Below are 13,240 nucleotides of genomic sequence, written 5' to 3' on the forward strand. Positions count from 1 at the left end.
ATTGCTAATGTCATCATCGGTACTCTGGATATTGAACATTCTGGATCCATATTTTTACTCCACTCGGAACAATTAGAAAAAACTAATTTTTTTACATTTAGTAAAGTTTTCGACAAATCTATGAGCAAATTATGGTCAAATGGAATACAGCACGACCATGTACTATTATTTTTATCAGACGCGACGCCATATATGAAAAAAGCTGGAAAATCGTTAAAAGTGTTCTACTCAAAAATTATTCATGTCCCATGCGCATCACATGGCTTACATAAAATTGCCGAACAGGTTCGTGACCACTTTATTACTGTTGACAAAGTAATCGCAAATTGTAAAAAAGTATTTAAGAAGGCGCCTACTAGAGTTGAAATGTTTAAAATAGAGGCTCCAGGTGTGCGTTTACCACCAGATCCTATAATTAAAAGATTTGTTTCATGCTCTCTTAATGCAGAATATTCTAATTATATTTTGCATTTTTAGCTATAAATGCATTTTTTTTGTTTTTTAACGACATTTTTCAACATTTTTAAGTCATTTTTTCATCTTTTAGGGCATTTTTTGTACTTTTTATACAATGTGGGGCATTTTTTACAAATTATAGATTTTAGGGCAAATGTTACACCCGAGTTTGGAAACAAATTTAATTTATTTAAAATCTACCTTTGGATTTGGACTATTAGTAAAAAATAATTTTGATATTATTATTGTGGGGTTTTTGTTGTGATTACATTTATCGCGTTCCGATAAGATTTACTCTTTAAGTGTTGTATATTGATGAAACAAGTGTTCTTTCAGACATACGCCGATCATACACGCTTATCGAATATTATATTTATAAATTGTATGGAATAAATCCGATAAACAAGATTAAATTGACATAGACATTAGACCTATTGATTGACGTGCTTATAATTGCAGTAAAAGGAACTATTGTGAGTCGTGTTTCGGCATTCACCGTCATCATTTAACCGATAATTTTCAAATTTTATATTTAACGATTTTAAACATGCGGAAAGCAAAATCGTCTGTAAGTAGCCGCTTACACAGTTATGTTGATGAATACGGGAAAGATATTTTTTCTAGTGATGGTGAAGTGTTATTTTGTAAAGTGTGTAGTGTTAAAGTCTCAGCATTGAAACGATTTACTGTAGAACAACATATAAATCGAGAAAAACATATTCGGGGAGTTAAGAGACAAAAAGAAAGCGAAAAACCAAAAACTCAATTATTGCTGACTGATACAAGTATTACATCAAAAAAATCGTCATTTAATTTGGAACTATGTCAAACATTATTATTAGCTAATATTCCGCTTAATAAATTAAACAACGAACATTTTAGAAAATATATTTAAGTTGATATCCCAGATGAGTCAACTTTACGTAAGAATTATGTTGAATTATGTTACAATGATACAATGCAAAAAATTCGAGACTACATTGGAAATAAAAAAATTTGGGTCAGCATGGACGAAATAACATATGTTGAAGGGCGATACGTGGTAAATGTCATTATTGGGACTTTGGAATTAGAAAATGCTGGAAAAATATTTTTGCTGCATACTGACGTTTTGGAAAAAGCAAATAATTCAACAATCGCCAAAATGTAAGATAAATCTATGTTTATACTGTGGCCTCTTGGAATTAAACATGACAACGTTTTACTTTTTTTATCTGAAGCAGCTCCATACATGGTAAAAGCAGGAAAAGTTATACAAAACCTATATTCTAAAATGATACACGTAACTTGCATGGCACATGCGGTTCATAGAGTGGCTGAAGAAATTAGGACAAATTTTCAAGATATAAATAAACTTATATCAAGTTTTAAAAAAGTATTTCTGAAAGCGCCATGTCGAGTACAAATTTTAAAAAATATTGCTCCCGGAATTCCTCTGCCACCTGAACCCGTACTCACGCGCTGGGGAACATGGATAAGTGCAGCAAATTATTATTGTGAGCATTTATCTGATATAAAAAAAGTGATTCTGGAATTAGATAAAAATGATTCAGTCGCAATTAAAGACGCATTAGAACAAGTGTTAAACCCAAATTTGGAAACAAATTTAATTTATTTAAAATCTAACTTTGGATTTATACCTTCGGAAATAACTCAGTTAGAGACGTCTGGAATGTTATTATCAGAGTCAATTAAATGCATAAAAAAAATTGAGTCTTTAATCCAAAAAGCTCCAAATAAAATCGGACAAACAATAGCAACCAAAATGGAGAATGTAATTTTGAAGAATAATGGATTTAAAATTGTAACTAACATCTCTGAAATGCTAGATGGCAAAGGCGCAAGAGGAGAAGATATTCCAGAAGATTTAACTACTGATGACATGACCTACTTCAAGTATGCACCCATAACGTCCGTTGATGTCGAGAGAAGTTTTTCATCGTACAAATACTTATTAACTGATCGACGTCGTCGTCTTTTGTTTGATAACATCAGACACATATTAATTGTACAGTGCAACAATGCAATATGAATATTATTATAACATCAACATCTTACCACTAATAATGAAAATATTTTTAATATAATTTTTTTTTATTTATATTGAATAAATTGATATTTTTTTTTTATTGAAATTTATTTATAAATTATTTAAATGCTTCTACTATTAAACCCATTATTATACCCATATCTCTAATAAAAAATATTATTTATCAATAAGTTTTTTCACTTACTCAATTAGTATTTTAGATAATTTTTAAGGTCATTTTTTGAAGTTTTTAGGGCATTTTTGCAATTTTTTTAGGCTATTAACATCCTATCTCTACAAATCATTGTTGACTGATAACCGCCGGAACTTCAAATTTGAAAATTTGGCAAAACACTTAATCATACAGTGTAACTCAGGTAAAATAAGTAAAAATATTATTTAATTAATAAATAATAATTACTTGAATTTTATTCTTCTTTACACAGATAATTTTAAATAGTTGCGTACAAACGATGTCATTATTCAACGTATCAAATAAGTTTTTTGAAACTATTAACAGAAATTTTAGTTTTCTTTTTTTAAACGTACCTATGACTTAATAGTTAAATAATAAATTTAATACAACTTAAATTTGTATTTTTTTTTTTTTTTTTGCTATTTTGTTGTTTTAAGGGCATATTTTACGGTTTTTTCGATCATTTATAGCGCATATTTTAAAATTGTTGGTGCTATTAAATCCGAACCCTGCTAATGAGCATACAAGCGCCCGTGGCCGGTGTCAATACGTTGTTGACATGCAGTAACCTGTGTTATATCATTGCTTTATTCAGGCAGCTATTGCCATACACATTTGACATTTATGTCGGCTATTCAGTTCCGTATTGAATTTTACATCCCACAGTTGGATTTACATTTACGTAATTTTTTTATATTTTATTTATAATTTATGTTTTCACAAAATAAGAAAAATTAAGGGTAGTTATCCTTGTGTTTTATGTAAATTCTTACGTATTTTTCATGATAAAATAAATATAATAAATAAAATCATATAAATTTATAAATAAATGTATAGAAAAATGACCAGCACTATGACTGATGAAGAATTATTGAGTATGTTGGAAAATTCAGATGATGATTTCGGCTTGAGTTCTGGTACTGATTTAGGGGAAGGAGATTCTGGTGACGACGACGTCGATTCAGAATCGACACATCAGATAATGCAAACTAATATTACGGAACAACAAGAAGAAAATAATATTTCAGATACACCTGTTCCCGTTATATCAGACTACACATGGAGTAATAGGAAACCTACAGTGACACGTATTCCTTTTACAAAATCAAAAGGACTGAAAGTGTATCCGCAAGGAAGTAATCATATTGAATATTTTAATCTATTATTTGATGACAAACTATTTGAGTTGTACGTGAATGAAACAAATAGATACGTAGCTCATATTTTATCTGGATCTGGAAGTTCTACATCTAGAATAAATGAGTGGAAAGATACAAGTATACAAGAAATGAAGATTTTTATTGGATTACTTTTTCATACTGGAACTATTGCAAGATTACTAGAAGAAAAGTGAGTTATTTGATTTTAATTTTTTCGAAAATACATAAGTAGAAATCGTTTTTTGTTACTTTTGAGAACATTACATTTTATTGACAATTATAATCAAGATATTAATCGTTTAAATAAAATTGATCCACTTTCAACATATTTTAATAATAAAATGTTGGATATTTATGAACGTGGTGAAAACTTATCAGTGGACGAGTCAATGGTCTTGTTTCGGGGGAGATTAGTCTTCCATCAATATATTAAAAATAAAAGCCATAAATATGGAATCAAACTTTACATGCTTACTGAACCTGGGGGTTTGGTTCACAAAATTATGATATACTCTGGACAAGGACATGACATGTTGACTGATTATAATCACACATATTTGTTGTCATAAAATTATTGGGAGGGCTTGATTCATGTGGCTGATCGTTGTATATGGACAATTATTACAATAGTGTAAAATTAGCTCACATACTTTTAAACAGAGGAATATATATAACTGGAACTTTACGGGCAAACAGAAAAGGAAACTCTAAAGAAATAACAACTGTAATGTTGCAGAATTTATACAAGTTTTTGTTTAATTAATCTTATCAATTTTAGATGTGTGTGCATTAGGTGTAAAGTATTTTAATAATTGTGTATGTGATAACGTCCACTAGTCAACCGGTCCGATATCTGGCATCCTATCGTCATCAGCTGACCGTACACTATGCACCTATACCCATATTGTTGTATTTCCCCCAATGGACGTGTCAAAGTTAGTACCACCACCACCCGGCGTCACGATCACCGTCCACTATACAAATGCTGCGACAACGAATTTTTTTTTTTCCAACCAAACTATTGAGGCGTATTTTATCTGTACGTTTTTTTTTTTATGGCGAAAACCACGTTTTGCTTTTAGTTTTTTTTCTTAAAAATAAAACGTCGAGTCGACCTGCTGTCAACCAGGCTGTTCAGTTTTTTTGTCCTCTGTTTTTTTTGTTATAATAAACGTCGACATGTCGATGATGGCGTGAGGCGCGAACTATGGCCGGTGGTGGGCCGGCACTCCTCAAGAAATCAAGTATCAACATGAAACCCTCTTTTACCCCATTTTTAATTTTGTGTAACTGGCACCTCTCTTTTTATTTTTTTTTCCTTTATGAATATATATATATAAAAAATCTTGAATAATTAAATGATTAAAAAATGTTATTATATTATACATGGCCTCTTTGTTTTCTATCTCTATACTTTTCCCTCATTTTTATTATTATTTGTTTTTGTTTTTATCAAAACCTAGTAGCTCCGTCAACAAGTACTATCTTGCTTGGCGCGGCTACTAGGTCACTGTCCAATTGAATATTACCAAACCCAAGGTTACCACGAATTAATGCTTTTCTTAAAAAAAATGTTATTGAAATATAATTCAAAATATTATTCGGTCTAAACATATAATAATTTTTCTTCTCACGCGTTAAACCATTTTGTTTAGTAAAACTAGTATATCCAATCATAATAATAACGGCTGTATGTGTGTGTGTGTATACTCATCTTATTCTTGCTAAATCATATAAAATGCAGCGTCCTATGGTTTTTGTATCATTCAGTTGGTTTACGATTTAGGCGTTTTATAACAACTACAGTTCTTTAAAACAAAAGAAAATATTAAAATAACATCATCATGACTAATGTAAGTGTTAATTTTAATGACTTATTTTAAAAAATATGATAAAAATTATTATTAATATTATTTTTTAGAATACACCAAAATACAGCGGCGAGTTTTTTAATATTTTAAATAATATTAGAAATGAACTTCGAGAAATGAACAACTCGCCAATTTACCGAGATGTTTTCGGTAACTTAATGTTATAATATACGAACCGTTACTTAAATATATTGATAATATATTTATTATGTGTTAAACTAAATATTTATTTCTACAATTGACTCGTGATATATAGTGTGCACACGCTTAGTACACACTGTAGTGCGACTGTTCATCGGTCTGGTACAGTGGTCGGACCGCGGAGTGAAAATGAATGGACTGCCAAAAATATTTTACTTTAATACTGTTTTTTTTTTTTAATATTTGTGATAAATATTGAATCGCGTTAGTTCCTCGCTGTGTTCAGTAGCAATAACGTGAGTATGCAGTTGCTCTATTTGTGATATTATTGCAGTTAACCCTGCGATTTCATTATTAAATGTGATGGAAAATACAAGTGGAAGCAATAAACGTATAACTCTTCATGCATAATGGTAAATCATTAAGAGGCATGACCGCGGCGAGACTCCTACGGCTATTTCTCAAGTTTATGGTATAGAGCGACCCTCCGTATATGACATAGTGAAAAAATATTTATTCTTGGTTTAAGCAACAAAGAAACAGACAAGCGCCATTTCTGGGGATATTTTGAAAGAGAATGAAAAAGATTGGTCAATAATGTACCCAAAAACTTGGACCAAAGGAGTAATATTACCGGAGTGCATATATGTAAATGCCAGTGGTCGGCAAACTGCAGCTCCAGAGCCGCATGTGGCTCTTTGGCTCCTTCAGTGCGGCCCTGACACAAATATCCACGGAAAGCGCAATAATATTTTCATTCAAAAAAAATTGATAAGTTTTTCGGCGTATTCCGGTGTGATACAAAGGTACCACAAGCATGCGCGCGCATACTTTTTCTAAAGTAGTGGGGACCAATTTACATAACAGACCAGAAGTTGCATCTATGAGTTGCAGTGTGAATAGTTTTGTCTTATCTACCGTGTCTGCCATTGTATTTTTCAATCTAGCTGCACATCTTACAGGTATTATTATACGATTTTATTACATATGCTATGTATGTTTGTGGTTCTGGTACAAAATTTCTATTTGTCCAAATGTTGGTAGTTATCTTCTATTTTTGGTCATATTAAAAGTTTTGTTATTCTGATGATGGAAAAATTATTATTTTCTTTTTAGTGCAGCTATATATATTAATAAAATTGTATTTTTTTAAACAATTCTTTTTTAATTTTTATTTATTTCAATTTAATTTAATAATGATAATAATTTTGTACTGGTGGCTTTAGAAAAAAATATATTTGGAATATTTTTATAGGTACCCCGATTATGGCTACCAAAAAAAAGAAAAGAAAAACCGAAGATGAAAACCGCGAATTTAAAGTTGAGTGGACCTAGAATTTTGCGCTTATTCACAACTTGAATGGACTTCCACAATGTCTTATTTGTAAGGAGAAATTCAAATTTAAAGAGACTCTTTACAAGAAAGCACGTGTCATTTAGCACTAAGTATCCTACTGTTGATGCAAGAAAGAAAGCAGTTGAAGAACTTCAGAAGAGTCAAGAGTCGTAAACTTCAGTGTTTAATAACTGGATGCAATCTTCCAGCAATATTAATATGGCAAGTTTTGTTGTTAGCCAAGCGATTTCTAAGAGAGGGAAACCGTACACACACGGCAAATACATAAAAAAATTGTTTTATAAATGCATCCGAAGAGCTATTTCGGGATTTTAAGAACAAAGCAGATATTTTGAAAAGAATTAAAGAGTTACCATTGTCTGCCAAAACGATTAAAGATAGAAGAATTAAAATGTGTTCCAGCATATCGAAGATCTAAAATTGGTTTCGGCTTTATCAATAGCAGTTGACGAGTCTTATGACAAAAATGATACAGCGCAAGTTTCACTTTTTATGAAAGATTACGAAACGTTGTACAACGATCCTCAATGTTTTCCATATTTCAATAGTTATCAATATAGTGCACATATCAGGTAATATTCTGTAGAATTTTCATTGTTTTTGGCTAATAAATTACTCTTATATCAATTTGGAGATGACATCGAAGTCGTTGGAGAATTTTTAACAACTTTATACAATATTTTAAATAAAAAAATTCCCAAGTAAAATACACTAATAGAAGTTCGCCTCTGTCAACAGGCAAATATTTTTTTTTGATCCGGTTTGCGCATACTTTTTTAACTATGGTCAATTTTCAAGTCTTAATAGATTAAATAATTTTAGTTTTGCCGAAGCCGCTCATAAAGGGTTAGTTTTATGGAATGAACCCAAACCGAAAAATTAAAAAAATTGTTAGGGGGCGATACCTGCAAAGTTCATGATAAATTTCGAAACGACCAGACTATACAAGGACCACCGGTTATAATTTTATCTAACAAATATTTACCACTTATGAGAGATCCAGCATTCAAACATCGTATTAAAGTGTACAAATGGTGTTCTGCGCCGTTTTTAGAAAATTACGATGCAAAATAAATTCATAGTTATTGTATAATTTATTTAAATTGTACAAAGTAATTGATTAAAATTTAATAAAAAATAGATTATCTGCATAAATACGTTTTATTTATTGTGCATAATATTTTTACAAGTGTTATCAAATGACTTTATAATGGTTTTGTAAGTACATGATTTCCCATCCACGTGGAATAATTGCTTTTTTCAAAGACCTCACAATCGAGGTTAGATCGTCACGAACAACTGCAAGACCAGATTGCAACATCATATTGAGCTCCACGACGACCACGTGCCCTAGTGCAAACGGAGCTTTCCGTTGTGCGTTAGCCTAGTCGAGCGTCGTTTGTTGAACAACAAGAAGACCAGAATTCAGGAGACGAGTTCGAGCGTATGATATCAAGAAGATCGGTTGTAAAGCAATATTGGTAAAATAATAATATAACTTTTTGTTTTCGCAATCATAGGTATAGAAAAATTTTTTTGTAGGAATATTTTAGTGGATCGGGTAGATCAATCGTCCTACTTATCCTTGGAGGTCGAACCGTTAGATCTGTGCTACGATCTGAAGGTGTACCGACGGGATAAAATCCGGATAGCGTCCAAGAAGGATGGTTGGAGGAGTGCCTTTTTACATCTGAAGGGGACTTGCCGTTTAAACTCAGAGGACCACAGGAAAATACGACAGTTGGTGAAGTCGACTCTAAGAACGATACAGAATGCCGGAGAGGATTACGTGGTGGAAAAAAAATTTCAACCCTACGAAAGAAAACGAAATAAATCAAGGAAACAATACGTGAAAAAATCCAACAACTATTGCGCATATACATTCCACTTGTCCACCCGATATGATTTTCGACTTAAAAGAGTATGTTAATGAACCCGCTTTCACCGATTTACATCCACAACACACTATATGTTTCTGTGTTTTTGCTTGTTTTTTGTTAATTATTTTTTAAGAAAATATTTATTTTTGTTGATTCTATTTTTGTCAAAATACTATTGAGCGCGGTAAACTCCAAAAAAGCTAATATCCAAAGTTTATACTAACGTTTTTGTACATTTTTTTGTATCTTCTTGCTTTTTTTACGTTTAGTTACAATTCAGAATCATAAGATATATTGCTCCTGTTAAGATTTTTTTTTAAATCGCCATTAACGTGTTTGTTAAAATACTTTTGAGCGCTACTGTATATATTAATATATTATATCATTTTAAATCATATTTGTTTCCAATAGAACTTAACCTTCCTTATTAAAATAATTGCAGTATTTTTCTCTCACCAATTTTGCATCTTCGCTTGCGTTACGAGTAAGAGTTTTCTTTAAAGAACCAAATGCGTTTTCTGTTCTTTCATAACCATTAATTATTTCTCCAGTTTCTAAATTTTCTTCGACAAGAATACTTCTTGAACAATATAGCTGCTGATTTGTTTCAATTAAAAAATTGTGTAGGTTGCAACAAGCCAATTGTTAGCCAAAATGTAATTTTTACTGCTTTTTCGGGGCAAAGATTTATTGGTCATCGAAACACTCCAAATTTAGAAGCTAGAATTCCAAAAGCGTTTTTGATAATACGACGAGCTCTGGATAATCGAAAGTTGAAAATTCGTCGATGGTTTGTCAACTCATGTTGGCTAAATGGCTTCATTAAATTAGATTTTAGTGAAAATGCCTCGTCACTAATAAATACATATGAATATGTTTCACTAGTGTTTGGTAAACACGACGGTAGTGGAATATTAGGCGCATTGTTTTCAAACTTTTCCCAAAATTTTGTATAGTAAAGTACGCCTCCATCTGATATTCTACCATTAGCCCCAACGTCAACCATAGTGAATTGATAATTCGCATTAGCTATCGCCATCAGGACAATACTAAATGTACCTTAATAGTATTAAAAAAATAATTAATAACCTTTATTATAATTATAGTACATAGAGCCCGAGTTGGGTGATTTTTTTTATGTTCACGTGTTTGCCATCTATAGCTCCCAAACAATTACCGAAATTCCATTTGCAATTAAAATCACTCGCAACAATTTTCCATGCTTCAGGAGTATGCGGAAGCTATAAAAAAATACTAATTAATATAGATTGACTAATCGTTAGGGGCCGTTCACAAAATACGTTCGTATGCAAGGGTGGAGGTGTCTTGCTAAATGTGACAAGGGGTCTACGGCAACGTGACGTTCGCCGTTCATTAATACATTTTAAATTAGTACTTTCGACTATTTTTCTTTTTAAATTTTTATCATGATAAAAAGTCATTCATTTCGTAATTAGTAAATATATAAACTTTTGAACGTAAATAGTTTTAATACAATAAATTGTAACTTGACAAATTTACTTATGTTTATTTTACGGCATAAGCGCTGGCTCTTACGTTTTGAATTGGTTTTAGAGGCGCGCGGCGTTGCAAGTTGCAACCCGTTACAATTGGTTTCTTTATTTTTCCAATAATTAAGAGGGTAACGTTTCCACGTATCCTGCGCTTTCGACTCAAAAACAAATGAAAATAGTGTTTCTCGTGTATATAATATTATATTATTCCTTCATTCGTAATTTAGCAGTGAACAAATACAGACGCTTTTTTCATATTTCTCAGTTTAATACTGTTTATTACGTGAACTATTTGAACCGACATTGGTAACTAATGGATTTAATAGTTGAGAAATATATTAGAAAAGAATGACATCGGCAAGAGGTGAACTTTACCAAAAATTATTTAAAACTTATAAAAAGTGTTATCCGGATAAAAAATCAACTATTGTACAAGAAAATATCAATAAGATTTGGAACGATATCAAGCAAGAGTACAAAAGTGATGGCAAGCAATTTTAAGTGAATATTCAAAATAATATTGTATCCTTAAATCAGAAGATAACTCAGAACGAAGCAAGAAATTTATCGTTTTTCACAAGTCTTAAGGTAAGTCATGAAGTTTTTTTTGTACCTGGTTTATATTTACTATTATCTATGTTATCTAGTTTCTTGGGCTTTGTGGGGTGGTGAGGGAGGGGAAGCCCTCATATAGACTCATAAGTCTATGGAGAATTATTCATTTCATCCCCCCCTGAGCAAATTTGTAAATACGCCACTGAAGAGGATCAACCACACATATTGCAAACTATCATAAAAAATTCTATCTTTGGTAGTTCTGCTGATGAACGACGTAGAACTGAGAGAGTAAGAAGCTGTAAAAATTTAGATCAGTTACACGAGCAATTAAAAACTTTGGATTTTCAACTGAGTAGGAGTGCTACGACTTTTACCACGGAATTAATTTTCTCGTGAAGGAAAAAGACATGTATCTACAGTTCCGGTGAAATTAATTTGTGCTCAAAATGATTTAAAGAAAAACACATTGGTACAGAGTTTGCGACAGCTTCAATTAGATATTTAGAGAGTCTTCTTTTCTTGGACCCAATGAAGTATTTTTTCTTTCTCAGGATGATAAAGCCCGAGTTCCGATCGGACTCACAACAGCTTCAAAACAAGCACCATTATTAATGCACATGTAATATAGAGTTTCTCTTCCAAACCATGACTGGGTAATGGCTGCTAGACATAAATTGATGCCGTCTATATACGCTGGTATTGTTATTGAACCAAATGGTTTTGGCAATCCTTCAAAATTAACCTATTCAGGACCAATATTTATAGCTATTCGGAGTGGCAAGCATTCTAGTTCGACTGCCAAGACACATGCCAATTATGTGCTACACGGTGGGTAGAAAGATATTCTGCAATTAATGACTTTGTTGAACTGTTTTCGTGTATTGTAAATGCATTAGAAGAAATATATAACACGTTCAATGACAATTCTTCAGTATGTAATGCAAATTTATTGTTAAAGTCAATGAACTCAACATTTTTAATTTCACTTCAAGTCATTAAAAAAGTAATATAAAATAACTATTTTACATTTTAATTATTTCAATAAGTTCTAAGTAATACTTTCTTATGGATTGCCTCTGTGTAAATGTTTACAAAAAAGTAGCATTGATCTTAAAGAAGCCGTTGAGTTTGCTGAAAGTAATGAATTAATAATTACAGAATTGAGAAAAAATATCGAAGAAGAATTCAATCTTATGTTTGGAAGTAGTTATAAAAACTAAATATCACAATTTATAATTTCATTATAAAAACATTTTTCTTTTTTTTCCAGAAATGGTTCTAATTCTGGACAACAATCTTACAGTAAAGCGACTAAATGGAAGACAACAGAACCGTGCAAATCCATTTCTGGACGTTTCACTTTGCCCAAAAGATTATTATAGAATCACAATAGCCATTCCTTAAATTGATTCTTTTATAAGTAGTCTAAAAGAACGATTTCTTAAACATCCAATAATATATTCAAGTTCAAATCCAAACACAAAAATAACCTGTCAGCAGTTTATAGTGAAAGTTGGAAAATCTTTGATTTTAGAACACCTTGAACAGAGAACTCAAATGCACAATTTGCCTCGAGATATTTCAACAGCAATACAAAAAATTCTAGAAAAAGAAAATATGAACACATCTGAACCAAGTGTTTAACAAGGTTCATCTACCAATAAAAGGTGTTCAAGTTGTTCAAGATCCAAAGATAAAAAAACTAAATTAGTATGTTTTAAATCCAATGCTCACATCTGTCAAATACACTCATCAAAAATAAATGTTTGTTGCCACTACCAAAAGTAAAGGTAAAATATAAATCAAATTTTGATTGAAAATTATTACCAAAATCAACCCGACAAAAGAATTAATTTTTTTTTTTTTTTTTTAGGATGCTTGCAAATAACATAAAAATTAAATTTTTCATAGAATCTAATCAATTAAAGTTTAAATGTAAAAAAAATAAGCTATATTTAAAATTAAATGTTAGTAAAACATTTTTTTTTTATTTTTTAGGGAATAAACAAAATAAGATTAAAAAAAAAAAAATTTTTAAGTTGTTTATTGATGCATTATATGTTTATGAATAAATTTAA

The 13,240-nt window shown here is 31.0% G+C and overlaps 2 protein-coding genes and 1 pseudogene across 15 annotated transcripts in view; 2 read left to right on the forward strand and 1 right to left on the reverse strand.

The window, feature by feature from the left end:
• The window catches only part of LOC126897642 (uncharacterized), a 93,184-nt gene that overhangs the window by 7,246 nt on the left and 72,698 nt on the right, over positions 1 to 13,240 (reverse strand). The gene's annotated exons all lie outside the window — the stretch shown is intronic.
• Positions 974 to 1,606, forward strand: LOC126898143 (uncharacterized; annotated as a pseudogene).
• Positions 1,613 to 2,615, forward strand: LOC126897648 (uncharacterized). The gene has a single exon (XM_050671415.1). It carries the CDS (start codon positions 1,616 to 1,618, stop codon positions 2,486 to 2,488), a length of 873 nt encoding a protein of 290 aa, XP_050527372.1. The 5' UTR covers positions 1,613 to 1,615; the 3' UTR covers positions 2,489 to 2,615.

Source organism: Daktulosphaira vitifoliae, unplaced genomic scaffold, assembly GCF_025091365.1.
Source record: "Daktulosphaira vitifoliae isolate Bord-2020 unplaced genomic scaffold, ASM2509136v1 Scaffold_2, whole genome shotgun sequence".
NCBI lineage: Eukaryota > Metazoa > Arthropoda > Insecta > Hemiptera > Phylloxeridae > Daktulosphaira > Daktulosphaira vitifoliae.